This window comes from Ctenopharyngodon idella, chromosome 6 (assembly GCF_019924925.1).
Source record: "Ctenopharyngodon idella isolate HZGC_01 chromosome 6, HZGC01, whole genome shotgun sequence".
In the NCBI taxonomy this organism is placed as follows: Eukaryota; Metazoa; Chordata; class Actinopteri; order Cypriniformes; family Xenocyprididae; genus Ctenopharyngodon; species Ctenopharyngodon idella.
The window spans coordinates 14478162-14498564 of NC_067225.1; the positions used below are offsets into that span (position 1 = coordinate 14478162).

At 36.1% G+C, this 20403-nt stretch overlaps 1 protein-coding gene across 4 annotated transcripts in view; it reads right to left on the reverse strand.

The window, feature by feature from the left end:
* rhbdl3 (rhomboid, veinlet-like 3 (Drosophila)) overlaps positions 1 to 18701 on the reverse strand; it is a 75915-nt gene extending 57214 nt beyond the window's left edge. Inside the window, exons 1-3 of one of the 4 annotated variants that reach the window (XM_051897440.1) lie at positions 18210 to 18696; positions 17518 to 17954; positions 17339 to 17362 (exon numbers count right to left, since the gene is read on the reverse strand). In XM_051897440.1, coding sequence (XP_051753400.1) covers positions 17339 to 17362; positions 17518 to 17691 — 198 coding nt within the window. In that variant the 5' untranslated portion in view covers positions 17692 to 17954; positions 18210 to 18696. Of the gene's footprint in view, positions 1 to 17338; positions 17363 to 17517; positions 17955 to 18209 lie in introns of all 4 variants that reach the window. The other 3 variants (XM_051897441.1, XM_051897444.1, XM_051897442.1) reach the window with 3 other exon arrangements.
* Between the last annotated feature and the right edge of the window lie 1702 nt (positions 18702 to 20403).

The following is a 20403-nucleotide window of genomic DNA, read 5'->3' on the forward strand; positions in this document are numbered from 1 at the left end:
CTAACTCTGTGTCCCATCCTTTTTTGCCCCTCATTACAAAATGTAGCATTCCTTAAAATTGTGACATCCAAGAAATAACATAATTTGTAATCTTTCTGCAGCATGGTTGGAAGATAAATAATTTCATTACATTTTCTAAATTTTTACAAATATTGATGTGTTGACTAAATTCATAAAAACTAAACTCTGTTTTTATAAACTGCACTGTAAGAAAAAACAAACTGTAGTGATACAGATAATGTCCTATCAGAAAATTACCAGTATATTTTCCATTAAGTTTACAGACATTTCCTAAACCCATAAACAACACAATGCAATGAGTAATTCAAAATACAGGTAAAACACCAGTGAAAAGTCAATACGGAAAGTTAATTCATATTAACACGGTATACTGGGTTTGATTTTTACAGACTTTTCTTAAAGTGTGTATTTACACCAAATTTTGGTCACATAGTTGCACATTTTTTTTATTTTTTTGACCTTCTGAGGCCATTAAGATAAAAAGAGCTGCGTACAATGAGAAATGTGCAAAACATGTTTATTCTCATTTGAATGCAGCAGCTGCCTGCATCTATCACCACATCAGAAAGACTAACACAAATAAACTATCATCATGGGACACACACTTGCTCAGACAAGTAACCAACAAGAGTAGTGTGGTCTTATTTCCAGTTAAATTATTTTCTAATTTGTAAAAACACTGATGACACACAAACTGAAATGGGTGAGAAAGAGTCATGTTATAGCAGAACAGACTGCCCCTGTTTTTAAAGCTCTTCTGCAAACTGAAGAAAAAATGTAATTGATTGCACCATCCATTCTCAATACAGCAATCACTCACCATAAAACCTGACAAAAGGCACTCATCACAGACAGAAAGAATGTGAAAAAGCAAAAGCAAAAAAAAAAAAAAAAAAAAGAGAAACAGTTTCTCACTGTCTTGATCTTCATTCACTGTTTTTTTCTTCTTCTTCAGCCCGCCCTTAATTGACCTTCAGGCTATAGAGAGTCAATGTCTTTCTCTATAGAGATTTATGATCTCTAATAGAGGGGGACCAGGCCAGTAGTGATTCACAGGAGGCCCGGATTCATCTGTATATTCAGCAAAGGGAGGTGTGTTGTTAAGGGCCAGGGGACCAGGAGGTCACTGTCTGAGACATTTTCAAGGTTGCCATCTGGGCCCAAAAGAACCCATCACTAGCCTTCTGTGTTATTGTCATTCCTATAAGGCTCCAGAGAGAGAGAGAGAGAGAATTTAAAAAAAAAAAAAAAAAAAAAAAAGCTCTCTTTTGAATAAATAGTTCAATTCTGTTAAGGTCAAAGGGCTTTTGTTTGGTGTTGGCTCACTTGTGTTTCTGCTTTCTGCTTTAGCTGCCATGTGGAGGTCGTAGGTGCAGAGATCACTCTCCATTCTCTCTCTGTGCCATAATCCTATTGCTGTAATCCCTAGAGGTCAGACATTCTCTTTCTGCATTTTCTTCTGACTTTCTCACTCTTACATTTGGTTTCTCTCTTTCTTTCACTCTCTCTCCTTCACTTTCATTTTGTTCATCTCTTTTTTCCATCTCTCTGTTTATCACTCTCCCTGCCATATATGGGTGTTTCTTTAACTATGGGAACATTTTCTTTATTTGACTAAAACTAACATATTTCAACTTTTTGTTATTTGAAGGTCACAGTAAAACAGTCTTAAAACAGTTTTTGAAATACATATATGTATAAATTGTATTATTTTATTCCCTTTATACCCCTGTCTGAGACCTAGACTTTCAATTTCTTTGCAAACGATCAAAAACATTAATAAGTGTATTTTTTTTATACTATGATAATCTAAATACAGTGAAATAGACAAACCATTTCAATGTGTCATTTACAATCAACCTGTAATTTTGTTAAATTATTCAAAAAGCAAATGAAATATTATTTAATTATGCATATTTAATATAATAAGCTAGCTATGAAATCAGCCTTGGCAAGACAAAGGAGTCAACAAAAATGCTTAAAATGTCATCGTCGTCATTATTCCATCACAAAAACAAAATCAGAATTAGCTTTATTCGCCAATGTATTCGCCAAATACACAAGGAATTTGTTGTGGTTTTCAGGAGCTCTGGGTACAACATATATAACACAAGAGAATAGAAAGAACATTTAAATAAGTAAGATTAAGAATATAATAAATATAGAACTAATATACATATGTACAGTAATATACATCTAATGTCATCCAAAATTACATTAAACATAATGCATAATTCATATATATGCATATATGTATGTATGTATGTATGCATGTATGTATATATATATATACATCTTGAATTATGCATTACATTTAATGTAATTTTGGATGACATTAGATTTATATTACTTTATTGTATTCTTAATCATATATATATATATATATATATATATATATATATATATATATATATATATATATATATATATATATATTACACACACCTCAAATAAAAGCAGTGGTGGATGAAATAACAACGACCACATGGTTATGCTTTGGCAATCTCAGAACACCTGAACTGGCAAATTTTCGACAACCTAGAATTTAAAACATAATTTTCTTCAGAAATTGTATCTATATAGTTTTACTACAATCGTACAGAATCTAAAACGGGGCAAACAGGTCTGTTTTTGTAATTAAGAACAGACGAGGAAGTGATTTTTAAAACAGATCAGGAAGGTAAGCCTTCTCGACTTTTCAGTTACACACAATTCGAGCTGACAGGAAATGCTTGTTTATCAGCATAAGTATGCCAAAATACCCAAAAGCCAAAAAGAATCTTGCATCCTACAGTATACTGCAGCTCACTACAGTGTTTCAAATCTGATACCACATTGCGGAACATTCCCAGGATTTCTACCTTTAATTTGTATGACGACAGAAAAACTCCACACTAAAAACACACTAAAGGCTGAAGTCTTCTAATTAAGTCATGAATCAGCATTATTGGTCTGTAATTGAGAATAAACACAGACCAGACACCCAAGCTAAGAGATAGACACTCACACACAAGCATTTACAGAGGAAAGACACCCATAAATATTAAATATTCGAATATAAAATCAATACACATCCAAATTATGTGCACACACACACACACACACACACACACAAGATAATGCATTTAAAGGCCTGAAACCAAAATATGACCGCAAACAGATGCACGGTCGGAATATTGACTTCAATAAAGTCCTGTTTTACTTAAAGCAGTGGTTTTCAATTCTGGTCCTGGGGACCCACTGCTCTGCACATACTATGTATTTCTCTCTTATCTGACACATTCAGTTTAGTTCATGAAGCTCTCACAATGAACTGATGATCTGAATCAGGTGTGTTAAATAAGAGAGACATACAAAATTAATAAATGACTTGACTGACCTTGCACCAACATAAAAAACAGATATGAATAGCAGACTTTTTTTTTTTTCCTTCTCGAAGACATGATCATCCAAAGCCAATTAACTGCACTTTTCAGGGAGAGTGAAAATTTCCCTGAAGCACTCTTGGATGTGCTACTCCCTTCAGAGTAAATAGGTGATGCAGAATATATGAAAAAAAAAAAAAGGAAGGAATTTTTGTAAAGTCTAGTGAAACCATCATTTAAAGTCCTTTGCTAGCAGCCTTGAAGTTATGTTGATGCTACCACCTTTATCTTCCATCTTCACGAAACACTAAATCCCACGGAATAAAATCATTATTTTTAAAATCATTATAAATCATGAAATCCTAACAAAATCATTAAATTTTGATTTAAAAGTTACTAACTTTAAAATACATGGTTTAATTAGAACTGTAAGAATATAATCTGAACCTCACTGACAGAGTCAAATGAAATATTTATACTGTCTTAATACAGGGGTGTCAAACTCAGTTCATGGAGTGCCCACTGTCCTGCAGAGTTTAGCTCAACTAGCTGAAAGTATCCTGGCTGCGTTTAACTCCACTTTTAGATATACACTCGCAACTTCCCCCGCCACCATTTTGAAGTGTGTTCAACTTCATCAAGTGGGCGAGGGAAGTTTATTTGGACAGACCTTTGACCCCTCGATTTTGGCAGAGGGAGCGAGTCTACTTAATATGTACACTTCAGGCAGTTCCATAGAGCGCAATGCAACAGTATTGTGACGTTACAGTAGATCATGCTTAATTTACCCCCACCCCACAAAACTCTAGTGTATGATATTGGAGTTATTTTGACATTTAACCAGATGATACTACCTTAAGCTGACTGTTATCACACAGTTTATTGTATTGTTATAATTTTCGTTGTTTTTTTCCAACAGCCCAAGCATACATACAGGGGAAAAAATGGTGTGTAAAACAAATTCATTAGGAAAAAAAAAAAACTGCAAATAATAAAACAGGTCCATTGCAGATTCCAAGTAATCAAGGGCTTAGGGTGTTCCATTTAAACACATTGCAAGGGTTCCGCCAGTAGTGGGCACTCGTGCAACGTAACCAATGACGTACCTCCGAGTAAACAAGACAGAGGGAAGTTACCAAGGGAAGGGTGTAAAAAATGGACTTAAACGCAGCCCTTGTAATCCTAAAAACCTTGATTAACTGGTTCAGGTGTGTTTAATCAGGTGAGTTAGAGCTAAACATTGCAGGACAGTGGCCCTCCAGAAACCAAGTTTGACATCCCTTGTCTAAACTATCTTCTAAAGAAAACATGTTCAGAATTTTTGGCACTAAATATTCATCTATAATGCCTAATTTGTTTAGGCCTCCAGAGTTCCACATGGTGTGGAATATTCCTCACATTCAACCACCAAAACAAATGCGTCTTCTTAAAGGGGACCTATTATGCCCCTTTTTACAAGATGTAATTTAAGTTTCAGCTCAAAATACCTCAGATCATTTATTATACCATGTTGTAAATACCCGATGTCTTTTAATGCAAATGAGCTGCTGCTCTCTGCCCCTTATCCAGAATAGTGCTTCCTTCATTCACAGCTGCAGCATGCATTGGATAATCTGCTAAATACTAACAAGACATCTGCTGGGTTTCATTTATCATCTATATCATGATCACGCTCAGGGATATTGCAGTTCTTCTTAATTATTAAAGTTTATTATCTGCATGCGTTTTAAAGCTATATCAGTTTAAACTTCTAACTTATCGTTTTCTGAGCCCACACATCTGAAGCACCTGCACAGAAAGCCGGCTGTCAGACAGCACATCTCAAGAGTTTTAAACTAACTTCTCTTTCACGTTTTATTGTGCCTAAAGTGTCATGGTTGTCAAAAACACACAAAGTTTACATAAACACTGTCAGTTTAGAAAATAACCGATCGTTTCACTAGATAAGACCCTTATTCCTCAGCTGGGATCATGTAGAGCCCTTTGAAGATGCATTGAAACTGCAATTTGGACCTTCAACCCATTGGTAGCTGTTGGAAGTCCACTACATGGTGAAAAATCCTGGAATCTTTCTTCAAAAACCATAATTTTTTTTTCGACTGAAGAAAGAAAGACAAACATATTGGATGGCATGGGGGTGAGTAAATAATCAGGAAATTTTAATTCTGAAGTGAACTAATCCTTTAATCCTATTGTTTTTTAGAAAAAAAAAAAACAAAACAAAAAAAAAAACACTATAAGTATATTTTTTGGCAAAAAATGTTGGACCCTGCTTTTGATAGCAACTTAAAGTACACAAAACACCTTGAGAAAAGGTGTGGAACAAAGACAAGACAAAGAAAACCATTTGTCTCAGGAATGAACCAGTCTGAAAAGGCCAATGGAGTTAGATTAAATGATAATAAGCAGGCCTGGTAGGATTTTCTTAAGTGAAAATCTGATATGGACTGACTGACAGGGTAGAGTAGTAGTAAGCTTTTATCAACCTGTTAGACAAGATGTCTCTTGAAAAAGTTGTATGCTCTGACATGCGCGAATGTCTCGGCAATGCACAGGTTCCATTTCCCCAAGTATGCAGACACACACTCACAGATAATAAATTCAAACCCATAAGACTCATAATGAAAAAAAAAAAAAAAAAAAAAAAAAAAAAAACATAAAATCCTGCACCAGTGGGGGACAACATTTCCATGGCTGAATCGGTCTAACTGTTACCTGTGGGAAGGTTTCGATCTTAAAGATGTGAAAGGCTTCTGTGTTTGATCTCATAAACCAGAGACACTCTGAAATATAAGTATCACCTGCCAAACAAACTCCAGTGATCTACAGTACCTACAGTAACAACTTGTCATACAACACCAAAGACTGCTTCAGCAGATTAGGACAGAACAGAACTCTCCATGACGGAGGAGTTTTCTTTTTGAGCTTTACATCCTGTTTGTTACAGTAGGGTTTTCCCAACCGATTTCAAACGTTTGCTAGGACCAGAGAGGTATAATCAATCTTAAGCAAAAGCTAAAAAATTTAAGTTGCACTACAGTTCAAAAGTTGGGCTCAGTAAGACATTTAGGCCTGGTTTCACAGACAGGGCTTAGATTAAGCCAGTATAGGCCTAGAATTAAGCCAGTATTATTTTACAGACAAATAAGTCACATTGTCACCAATGTTGCTTTTTTTTTTTTTTTAAATCAAAAATATAATGAAAACTGTAATATCATTAAATATTATTACAACTTACAATACCTGTTTTCTATTTTAATATATTTTAAAATGTAATTTATTCCTATTATGGCAAAGCTCAAATGATGTCATTTTAAAAATGGGGAATTTAGCGGAAATAAGTTAATGTACTTATTTACAGTACATGAGGTAAGCATGAAACTGCTTGGTTTATATTTTTTATGTAATTGTATATAATAGCCTACATATTTTAAAATGGTATTGCATACCTGTTGCTTCCAGAATAACTCCCCATTTGTGCTTTATTTCTCTTTCTCCTTTTTGTTCTTAACATCTTCCTGCCGCTGTGGTGGAGCGGTGATGAAATTTTGTTCTTGTAAATACTTTCCAACATTTACGAAATATATGTATCTTTGAAACACGTGCAAATTACAGCGAAGCTCAACACTTATCATACGGTGCTCCGCAGTGGCCAAAAAGGATTTAAACCGTTTGTCAAAAAACAGTAGGTAATTCGGCCAGGGATTTTTACGCGCGTTGTCGGAGAAAAACACAGACATTCAGGATTCGGATTCGGATGGCAATAAAATCACAGACTACCCCCTGTAAATGGTGAAAATGCCTTACATCCCCCTGAGAAACAACTACCGTCCAAATAAGGCTTAATATGATGATTTGGTGCTCAAGTAACACTTCTTGTTACTATCAATGATGAAAAAAGTTAAAGGCACAATATGTAAATTTTCGCCGCTAGAGGTCACTTATTCTAAACAAAGGCATAGCTTGATGACACCTTGATTTCGCAGAATCATGGGAGGCGTTGTCTTCACGTCTACAGCCGGTGGAAAAGAATCGAGAGCAGTGGAGCTTTTATTATACCGCATTCGCTGCTTCTGCTTCTTCCGGTCATGCGTATATGGGGTAAAGCAGCGCTGTTTTATCATATTTAGATACATTTGTGTGTTGAAAGTTGTTATAATGATACTCTGTGTGTTCGCTCGGCGGCTACTTTGAAACACTTGTTGCAGGCTGCAGTAAGCTAGATCGATATTAGGGATGGTAAAACATGGTACTCCTGGTAAATCAAGAAAATGAGATTTAAACAATAAGACTTATTGTGTTGAGCTGTATAACATGATTAGTTTTCTGTCGATGAATGTATCCATCCAAACAGTTGTTCACCTGTCTAATAAAACACAAAATATATTAAAGTGTATTTGGTGTTTCCATGGTTTCTACAAAATAAAACCGGAAACCAAGGACAACGCGGGTATGATGTCATTGATAGGCGACAAATATTTTTACATATTGTGCCTTTAAGAGCTGCTTAATATTTTTGTGAAAACCATGATACTTTTTTTTTTTTTTTTTAGGATGCTTTGATAAATAGAAAGTTTAAAAGACCATCTTATATAACATTTATTTTTGGTAATAAAATGGTATGCATTTTGTTTCACATTTAAAAAAAAATTCTTCTCATATTACTAAATTACTTACCAATTTCAATGCATTACCACAAGGAGTATGGTAAACAATAAAAATGAGGATAAACAGAGAATATATTGTTGCGTTCTTGGTAGCAAAGTAAGAGCAAGCAACCTAATGGCTATATTGAAGTAATGATGCATTGACATGGATCTTGCAGTTCAGGGAGCGAGTCATACATTATGTTGATTCAGAAGCCAGTGAAAGATATGTCAAAAGGTTTTGTGAAGGATTTGTAACTGCTAAGGTTGTGAGTCTTTCTGAATGATTCATCATAAGAACCAACGCACAAGTCATTTGTTCATGAATCGGACTACACAAGTCGTGCTGTATGTTTGGTGTGCAGCATGTGAGGAGGAAAAACAGCTGTTGTGGTGTGTCATGAAAGAAATAAGTAAATACAAGTGATGCCTATCAAAAAAATCTGAATTTGAGGACGTGTTTTTCTGACATGGAATGAACAGAAAAACATTTTTTTTATGACTAACTCGCTTACTTCCACGGTCCACTGCCATTAATGTTTTTATCCAAAGCATATACTAACGGTGGGGACGGTTTTCCTGGAGCAACCTGGAATGTTTTATTGAAGGACTCAATGATTATGAGGAATCACAGAACTCATGGTTTGCCCCTACCTGAGATTTAACCTGCAACCACTATCTGTGACCACTAGACTGTCTCTACCCCCACTGATGAACAGATGCTGATCACACACTGTGTATATGTGAGTGTGAGAGAGAGAGATAACTGTGTGTTGGCCAGACAGATGGTAGGCTGTGAGCTCCATTTTCAGCCAAAGTGATGAGAGCAGTAGAGAATGAAAGCAAGCAAAGTTCTTTATTTTAGACACACAGCTGTCACATGTGTAGCCCATGATACCCTCACTTGTACACCCACACAGTATCTCTTTATCTTTGTCTCTTTATCATTCGCTCTTTCTTCTTTCTGGAAGTCTGAAGTACCAGAGATGGCTAAGTCCCCTCCTTGCCCCTCAATTTTCACATCAAAGATGAATTTTTTAATGCAGCATCCTTGGCCCAGCGATCCTACTCTCAATGCTAATACATCAACACTCATTATGCTACATATCTATCTTAAGGTGACCAGATTTTTTTAAAATGGAAACCAGGGGCATTTCCTAGTCAAAATATCATTGAAATTTCACTTATTATTATCTATGAATTAAACAAATTGGGACACTATGTTTTGTATGTTTTTTTTTTTTTTTAATTGCTGCAGGTTCAAAAAAGGAATATTAGTAATAATTATTATTATGGTTACTGACCCCAAGTGTTTTTAATACAATTCACTAAATAAAAAATAAATAAATAAATAAATAAAAAAAACACATTATGAAAAGTAGTAAATATTAACCAAGGTAAATAGCAAACAGATCAAAACATTATTATAACAAAATGATGACTACAAAAACACATAAAAAAAATAAATATGAAAACATATGATAAATAAAAATGTATTCATCAAATAGTTTTAACATTTTGTATTTAATATTTTGCATTTAATTTTTAAAAAAAAATCTTACGCAAAACCTAGCAAAAGCTAAAAAAATTAAGTTGCACTACAGTTCAAAAGTTGGGCTCAGTAAGACATTTAAGCCTGGTTTTACAGACAGGGCTTAGATTAATTTAGTATTGTGCCTTGAATTAAGCCAGTATTAGTTTACAGACAAAGAAGTCTCATTGTCACCAATGTTGATTTTTTTTTTTTAATCAAAAATATAATAAAAACTGTAATATCATTAAATATTACAACTTAAAATACCTGTTTTTTTATTTATTTTTTCACAACAGTGATTATAGCGTAATTACATTTAATATTTCAAATATTATTTTATGTTTGTGCTGATGTAGATCTTTACTACTCATAAGTTATTGTTAATTGTATAGTCAATTATTATTATTATTATTATTTTTTTTTTTACATTTTTGGGTGTCATTTCAACCACTTGGTATAGGTAAGATGTTTGTGGGGGAATTACTGCTTTGTGATGGTGGAACTTTCAGGAACTTTTAAAATTGTGCGAAAAAAAAAAAAAAAAAATAGTGCATAAACAGTAGGGATGCACCAATAACATTTTTTAAGGACAGAGTACGAGTACTGATATTTTTTTTTCTGGTACTTGCCGATACCGATGCCTTTTTATTTGGTGATGTTGCAGTTTTCCCAAGCACAGAGAGACTAATTAATGTAGAACAGCTTATTTATTATTACTCTAATGAAAAAAGTAATACATTTTTACGTGCTTGTCACAAACTTAAAGAACAAAAATTTCACCTTCAAAGGACATAATTACCGATATATATAATTGTTGTTATAATAAAAAGACATTTTCAAACAAATTACAAACAATACAACAAATACTACAGAGATACAAATTAAATAAACTTGTTTTTCAGATAGGTTTATATACCATGTATACATTTATGTAACTTTTTTTTTAATCTTTGTTTTATTAACATTAATGACAAATATTTAATTAGGCTACAGTCCCTTTAAGACCGAATCCATGGATACTAACACATATCCTGTTTTCACCCAAATGTTTACGTCCACTTAAGCCATAACCGACTGTATTTACGTGAAATACTCCGCACGATGGACATTTTGACAACTATGTGTGCATTTGACCATTTAGGCGCAAGGAGAACTAATTGCGCGCTGTCTGAGAGAACTGGGATCACGCGCAAGAACGAGAGAGAGCATGCTTCTGGTCTGTGTCATTCAGCGCAATTCTGCCTATCCCGCCTTCACTAATCGATGACGAATTGTGATTGAAAGCATGCAGTTCGCAGTGTGTGGGTTGTCATCATTAATTTTGAAGTATTTCCACACCCCTGAGCCTGACATTGTTTCTGCTGCTGCCGCCGGTGTCTCTGTGCACGGAAAATTCTGTCAGTTACGTCACGTGAGGTATCGGTCTTTGGTATTGGGGGTATTTTTACGAGTACGAGTACATGAGCTTGGTATCAGGCCCGATACGATGTATCCCTAACAAACAGTATTTCTTTATTTTAACATGAATATTTAGTATGTGATTATTTTGAAATTGATAACAGTCTCTTTAGATAATTGATTATAACAGTGCTCTGCTCTCATCCAAAAATATCAAATTTAGCAAATATATTTAAAATATATATTTTAAAATTTCCCATAGACCCCCAATTACCATCTTGCAGACCCTAGCTTGAAAACCGTTGTTTTAATGATCAAGTCTAGCTATATCCAGCACTAAAAGGTGCATCAAATCAAACATACAGCCATGCAATCTCCCTAGAAAAACATTTTAATAGGTGTACACTGTCTTTCCCAGCATGAATATGTCCGTGTAAAAAGAGGTCAGAAAAGTAATAGTTTATCTGGTCCAAATTGATTGGCCTGCACAAAGACCAGACCTCAACCCTTCTGGACACCTATGAGATGAGTTGGAATGCTGACGTTGAGCCAGGCCCTACTGCCAACATGCCTAACACTACTGAGGTGTCTGAAAGCGAGCAGTTCTGTGAATCCATGTTCTAGTAGAAAGCCCTCCCAGAAAAGTAGAATTGAATATTAAGAAAGAACCAACTTCCTTCTCCTCAGGAGACAAAGCATGCCTTTGCTGCCTGACAATCACTTTACACAGGCATCTGAACTGGATGTTACCACACTCTACACTTTCACGCTCCGGAGAGTACTACTGAACTGATATTTTTTGCAACTCTCTATTTTTTTGTTCAAACACTCCAGGATTTTTTTTTTTTTTTTCACGCTTCGCAAGTGGGAGATTCCTCTTATTATCACAGTCTCTTTAAAAAAGCGAAGTGTCAAAGAAAGAGTGGGCTGTGAAGAACGACTATAGAGCGAGGGAGAGACGAGGAAAGTACACTGAAAATAGAAAGGGAAAGAGATATTGGACAATCACTCGCTGCATGTGTCTGAAAACAGAAACAAGGCCACATGTAGAGATATTTAGCAAACTTTCCTCACTGAATGTCACAGAAACACAAAGAGCTCAGGGACACACACAATGTATTTGATTGTTGTGTGTTAATTGCCCACTGGGACACATAGGGACATGCGTATATGCATATATGCGTATATGCACATGGTCCCCTTCACTGTCTCGCTCTTTTTCTATTGCTTTCATTCTTTCATAGACAAATTCTCTCTCAGCTTGTAGAATGAGAGATAAGGAGCAGGTGGTGAGCAACAGCACACTAATGGGGTGCCTCTTCAAAACCAGAGAAAGAAGACAGGCTACACATTTGATGTTAGATTTTAGATGCCCCTTGTGAAAAAGAAGTAACCTTTAGCATACTTTTAAAAAGGGTACTTATTACAGAAATAATATAAGTTAAAAGAATATACTATGCAAATTGAATGTAAAGTTTTTGACTCTTTACTGTATGTTATCTGCAATTAAATTAGTATGTACTATATTTTACATTTATATTAAATTTAATGTTTAAAGTGAGAAGGCTTTTTTTCAACCAACTTAAGCATGACTTAAGAATGATATTTATGTGAAAGTAAATATAGTTTAATATAATTTCTGCTGAAACGTGTCGTTTTAAAATATTTTTGTAATTACACATTTGTAATGATGAAGTTGCAATCCGGTTGGTGAGGTCTGAACGCGCTCTGACTACGGAAGTGATGTCTTGCACTCATTGAAGTATAAGCATGAGACATCACTTCCGTCATCAGAACGCGTTTTTAGACCTCACCAACCAGATGCGCAAGGCAGTTGGACATAGTGGTGTTTTAGAGGTGAAAAATGATGTAAATACTGTTCGGTTTCTCGCACAAACCGATTGTTTCGTGTCTTAGGACATCAATGTGTTGTCACGAGCCGCAGAGTTTAATTTGGATTTGTCTGTGCATGTTTTTTTTTTAATCTTATAGATGGAGTTACCATTGACAAGCATTATTCGACTGACAGACTGTAATGGTTGGAGTTAAAAATCATCATTTGTGTTCTACTGAAGAAACAAAGTCACCTACATCTTGGATGCCCTGGGGGTAAGCAGATAAACATCAAATTTTCATTTTTGGGTGAACTATCCCTTTAAATCCCACGCTCACTACAAAATTAAAAAAAAAAATGCCTCCTCAGGAAGCTTTTCAAAACATTTTATGGCAGTGATATCAAACACTCATTGGCTCTTACCTGCTTCAACACAGATCTGCTTCATCACAGATGCTGTGTTTTGGGTGATGCAGGTTTGAATGAGAAATGCGTGCCTTCACAGAGTGGAGCGAGATAAGATTCTCAGCAATTAAGGACTTAAAGGGTTAGTTCACCCCAAAATGAAAAGTCTGTCATTAATTACTCCTCATGTCGGTACATAAAAAGATGGTAAAACTAATCCATATGAATCGAGCGGTTTAGTCAATTTTCTGAAGAGACTCAAGTCACTTTTTATGATAGGCTTTACTCACATGTAAATATTTATCAGCGAATATAAGCAGAAGCTCAACCTAACCTGAATGACACACAAGAACAAACCTCTAATAAATATTTATTAGTAAATATTAATAAATATTAATATTCATAAATTACTAATAAATATTTCAAGTTTTTTTAGCTGTAAATATGTAAAAAAAAAAAATTTTAAATGCTGTCAATATGTGTATATTGTACAGTAGTACATTTTTCAGCATCGATCCACAGGGTTGCCAACTCTCACATCATTGTGATGTAAACAATGTAACATGTCACTAAACCTAATGAAATTTTGTTTAGTTACCAAATGTTTTGACAATCACAATACACTTATTGTGATGCAAGATTTTTCTTTTTTTTTTTTTTGTGCCTCCTCCATCTCATTATTTGCAGCATCTCTTTTTTACACAAGTCAAAAACTACCTCAAGCGAGCATAAAAACTTTTTTGCGAATTAAGGGATTTTTTTTCTTCTTTCTACACTTGACATTTCCATCACTCTTTTCTGATGCGATATTTCAAAAAGCCCTAAAAACAGGGAGATGGAAACATAGCTATTGAGACCAGGCTGAAAAATAAGTGTACTTCTTTAAAGCATAACAAAAGATAATTAAAACAATGTTTTACAAATGAACTTTAAAGTAAACTTTTATTATAGTGATTATCATAGTGCATTGTGTATTGCAATTATCATAGTGCACTTTTTAAAAGTGTACTTAAGTGTGTTAAGCAACAATCAAGTGTACGCTCTTTAAGTACATTTAAATGGCCTTTTATTGTATTAATATTAAATTATCTGCAAGTAAAGTATTGTAACTACACTGCAAGTGCACACTCAATACAATTAAGTGCACTTCTTTTTAACAAGGGTTATAAGGAGTCTATACCCCAAATTCAATATAATCAGCAGGAATGAAGTGAATTTGCTTTTGATTTATAGGGCTTGGATATTTTATCAACATTTTTTTTTTTTTTTTTACATTAGTACAGCTAAATATCTGTAGAATCATAATGTAGCTTTTAAATCATTATGTTTGGGATATTACAGGCAAGAACGCACTGAAACTAGTAGTATGAATTCTATCCCTAGTATTAATTCTAAGACCCTTGTGAGCTGCAACAAATCCAAACAATGAAATCAATTCTAGCACAAAGGTCATGTCTGAAACCATGTTTATGTTGTATAGTAGCAGCACTGCAACAAACTGTTAAACCACAGCTGAATCTCGATTTAAATATGTTACACAACAAACAACAACCTCTAGTTATCAAATGAGGATTCTACTGTTATTTACTATTGACCAGCATTATAGAACTGTTACCCATTATCGGAGTGTCTATTTACTGTTGCCCGCCTCGTTGGCAGTGGCTATTTACAAAAGCTCCGCCCACTGCTGTCTGATTGAGCCAGACAAAATTACAAAAGAACTCCTGCTGATAACTGGAACAGTACCATGGTGAATAAGGCGGGTGGTGCTAGCTTTTGACGCGACTAACCAAAGCTCAAATCCACCTTTTTCCCCCAACTCATTCTGTTTTCCCATCGCATATCAGCTTGGAGAGACAATAATTTCAAATCAAAATTAAGAAAATATTTGAAAAGTGTAAAGAAAGTGCCTAAAGATTATTTAATTGTAGGAATAAAGTGTAAAAATGGGTAGGGTTAGGAATAGGTGTAGTGGAGGGCTTTAGAGGTTAGGGACAAGAAGGAGACAGCATCCATTTATGATTTTAATAATCAAATGCACTGAATATGTTATTACTGCATACTGTTTTATAATATGCTTGTTTTATAATATACTACAATACACTAAGGTGTAAATAGTATCTGCCACTATTCACATTAAGTATAAATAGCATCTAAAAACTGTTTGCACTTGGTGCAAATAGCACCTAACACTTACATTTACTCAAAATAAAATATTGTGTGAAAGCTAATCACCCAAATCAGGGCCTGATTTATGGAAAACAAAGCTAAAGTATTTAGTATTGTAACTAAGTTGAGAAACTAAATGTCAGCGAACTGAATTATTTACTTAATTAAACTGGGGAGATCAGATAACATTCTGTGTTATTAAAAGAAAGTTGTTTTTATCCACAATGAGTCTTTTATCAGCTTTCCATGTTTATAGATTAGTTTTTTTGGATGCAGTTAATAAGTTGTCAGAAACAAACAAGCCATTTGCTGTCACTGACACCACAGGCTAAGAATACAATCATCTGATGCTGACAGCTTTTCGTCATCGATCAGATTTGATCATATGAATATGTATGAATTATAAATTCTTTGTACTCTAACATTGTGTCATATAACAGCCCAGCTCCTCCTTCTCTTTTTCATTAGTTACATCTGCGATCAGTGAAGTGTGTTGGCCTTTAGATCCCACAATGCCTCCAATTTACAGCCTTGCAGGGCAGTGACCCCAAAACTGGACGAAACCCCAGACGGCAGGCCATTTGAGGGACTTAAAGTGTTGTCGGCTATATAAAGGGAGCAGAGCAAGAGGCCCACCCTCCCTCCCCTATCAAATCCAGCAGAGATGGAGAGGGTCTGCCACGAGCCTTCTGCACCCTTACAGCTCTCACTCTGCTCACGTCTGCCACCCTCTTAACCCAAAAATCTCTCTTTCCCTTCATATTGATATCTGTTTCTCTCTTCTTCTGTATTTGGGCCCCCTTCATCCTTCATGTCGCAGTCTTTATCCCTGGGGAGTATGTGTCGGGGGTCAGGGTTAGGCAGGTGCAGAGCCAGCAAGAGAGACTGAAAGCAAGAGAAAGAAGGGGTGGACGGGGGACCGCTCTCCGTCTGTCACCCAGCTCTGTTTCACTAACTACCCCCCTCCCAATGCAGGATTCAGAGTGGACCAAACTAACAACTAACCAGGATACTGTATATGTAGGTTAAATAACAGATCCGGACTAATAGCAGACTGATATTTTGAGATTATCAGCATGAGGCAATATCCATGTTCACTTGGTCAATTAACAGAAGTGAGGCTTTTTTTGCACCTTTGTCAGATCCAAATTCTACTGGCCATTGTGTCATAGCATCTTCTGTTTCTGTTGTTTTTTTAATTATTATTTTTTGTGATTTTTTTAGTTAATGTTGTGTAAAATACATTTTCATTTTAGCAACTTTATGTACCAGGGTTATGAACCTTGGAAATTAATTGTATGCCTTTTAAATTCCGGGTTCAATTCAATTCTTCACTTAAATTGAGATAAACAGAAAAAGAAATATGATACAGATCTGTGTTAGCATGACAGCCTTATTTGAAAGTTTAAAAAATTTACATTATATGCCTTACATACAGACATAAGTTTCCAAATGATGCACTATGTACTCTACCATCTAGTACCTATATGAATTTTATAAAGTCATTTTGTCATCCAACATCAGAGTCTGATAGCCTCCTGGAGGTGCTATGCAAGGAAAGCTACGACAGTTGAGTGTATGGAGTGTCCAACATTCCACACTTTATTTTCTGTTAATCAAGTGCATCATCCAGATATCAAAACATGTCTAATAGTGCCAATTCTGTTCAAATTGCAACTCATATATTGAAAGAGAACCAATTCTTAAATTGAATTTCATCCAATCCTGCTGTGCACATTTAATTTGCTATCACTGAATTGTATTACAGTATATGTATTGGTGCTACATTGGCTATTGAAAAAGCAATATTGGGCATCCATTACCTGAGATTTCTGAGATTACCGGAGATTGATTTTATCAATTATTGTCTTATTAGTAAACAGTGCATGGACTGCACATGTACAGAGTTATACCACACCAAACTGAAACATACAGAAACTGTCAGCAAAAAGAGCAGAAATCCTACCTTGTCAAAAAGAGACTTCCATTGCTGAGAGAAGCATTTGTGTAAGATAGAGAAAGAGGGAGAAGAAAGGAATGAACACAGAGATATAACTGAGAAAAAGATGACCCAACCTAAAATTAATCTCTGTTTTTTGCTGTTGTTCAACAACATAAATCATACATCTGCACATGGTCACTTACGTCCTCTGGAGCTACAGGAAGGACATCAGTGCTCTCCAGCACCTCAATCTCTTCTCCCTCTGCGTGAGCAGCGACGGCTGGGGATGAGTTCACCATAGCCCCTCTGCCCCTCTCAATCCACTCAAAAAAACGATGATCTCCTCTCATAAAGTTCTGCCATGATGTCCTCCACATATATCCACATATATGGTTTTGACAACTCAGAACTTCATGCAGAGCTAATTTGGCATTATTCCAGCTCTGTCATACTAATATCCTATGGCAAGTGAGTTTATCCCAAACTAAGTGGATACGTGGAGTTCCTCCTCGCCTCCATATTTCATTACAGGATGTTTTAGACACTATAAATCCACAGCACGTAACACATAAGTTCGCGTTAGATTTTTAAACACGTCTGTCTTTCCCAGTAGCGTCTGGCTTCATCCTTAAACAGTCACCTGCAAGAGAAACATCATTTCTTTCTCAAATCCCTTTATGGTACCTTGTGTGTTGTGTTAAATTATCACCATCCAGTGTCGTGCCTGTCGTGATTTTTCTCAAGCAGAAGGTATTGACACCAAACAGAAAGCGATAAACGAAATGATCAGGTCAGCAACGGCTTGTCGTGTTTATCGTACCAACGTAAAACCACGCAAGACTAAAAACAACACAGTGTGAAATGGTAAGTGTTAATTTGTGATGCGTCATTGTACCTTGCTGTTGTTTCGCATCCACAGCTCGTGCCAGCAGTGCCCGAGTGAAGCGACTCCTGCCAGCATCCACAGAACGCTTTGCCAAAGTTCACTGTGACCGAGAGGAGCGCAGACAGCATGGGGAGGTAAGTGATAGGCACCCGCCTCCTTTTAATGATCCTCGTCATGTGGGCGATTTTACAAGTGCTTGTCTCCAGTGATGGGAGATGAATATAGATGCGCGGTAATGATATCTTTCATCATGTTCGTTTGTGTAGTTTGTCTTTTATGTTGTTGCGGGTTTGCACTTGGATTTGTTTACTGGATCAATAAATAACATCTATTTACAGCGACTAGGGTAATTTAAAACAAACGGACTGAAAGTCATGTGGTTCTGAATATAAGCAGACTCACACAGAAGTCACTTTCAAACCAAGCAGCTTTCTGTTGGTCAAAGTAGCGAGTTCGCGTGACCATGCTTGAACCAAGCGTGCCACACCAGTCCTGAAAAGTGATGCCAAAGCGTCTCTATCGCCCCCAAGGTGGTTGGTCCCAGTATAGGTCATAAACCCCGCCCTCTCCATATAATGTAATGGGACTCGAGACAAACTAAACAATCAAATTATACTTCAGTTTTTTTCCCCAATGATGGTTTCTGTCATTTTAGACAGTTTTTATCACGCTGATATAAGTTAAAGTGTTCGTTTTTTAGTTAGTTATTTCATGCTATAAAATGGCGGCGTGACAGCCTCTCTGAGCGAAGTAGTCAGTGAGGCACCAACAGACTTTTCTGGGATTTTTCAGGAGCTTTAACTTTAATTTCTACATTTCCATAACTGTTTATTTCACACCGACATAATGAGTTGTTCTGAATGTGGGCGGGACCTTGATATCACGGCTCTACTTCGCCCTCACTACTGTGCAGACGCAGGTCCCGAGTTCACTACTGCGCCGACGCAGGTCACGTAATCAGCTCAAGATGTCAGCGCCATATTTGGACCAAAGCCACTGGAAGGCAAGCCTGCAACCTTTAGCCAAAAAAGCATAACGGCTAATGCTAATGTTCCGGCTCCTGCGGTACGGGAGGTACGCATAGGCGGTACACAGGGAAGGCGTTTTGAACGGCGGACACTGATGTCACTGCCATTACACGATAGGCTGAGAGGTGCCGCACGTGATTAAGTTAGCCATTACGCTTTCTCCAATGGTAAGAGATACAGACCCTCTCATCTCCCTATAATAGAGTACCTCAGGGATGACGTGTTTTTTTAGGCAAAACCCGGAAGCGAGTTAGCATTTTAGGACTTCCGGTTCCATCGCCATAAAGTCAATAGGTTTTTTGAATAGGTTTTTGCTAAATTGCCTGAAATAAGGTCTGTGGTTAACAAAGCCTCTAAATATTTTCACGTTTTGATCTATGACATAAAACACACCAGTTATAACCCGCTTGTGATTTTTTAAACCTTTATTGTGTCTTAAAAACGGCGGTTGCTAACAAATTGCTAAAAGGGACTGCTTCCTTTGGCGGGGACTTTAGACGTCATCATGACAAACAGGACATTTGGACAGCATTTCTCATGAAAAAGTAGATAAGTATTCATACACAGCGCAGATCATAATCAGCAAGCATGTTTTTAAATAAAGTTTGAGGAAGCTTGGTGGTGGTGACGTTGATCCGCGACCATGGTGTGCTGTAGTCTATTTATAGCATACTGTTAGCTTTTTATATCTGACGACTTTATTTAGGCTTCAAAATGTGTAAATGTTGTGTTAACTTGTAAAGATTGTCTTGATAGACAAAACGTGTAAGTGTCATAGCCCTTTGTTACACACAGAGCTTATTTCTTGCGATTTTCCAAAAGTCTATGGGAAAAATGCATAAGCTTTCGATCGAGGGAACCCGTGCACCGCTAACTTCCAGGTCGGCCTACAAAAACACGTCATCCCTGAGGTACTCTATATTCAATCTCTGTTTGGACACTGATGTGGCGAGAAATCGAGTCCTCCCAGGAATCACGTCTCCTTTAGGACCTCGAGTGATCCCATTCGTTCAAGAGACATTTAATGGGTAGTATTTTTAACGCCTGATTATAATTCCTGCATTAATCAACATTAATATATTTTAAATTACATCTACTAGTATATAACTGAAGCTATAGGTTGTGAAATCAAGCATTCCTCATTCTTACTATTTTTTAGTTAGCTTATGTACTAG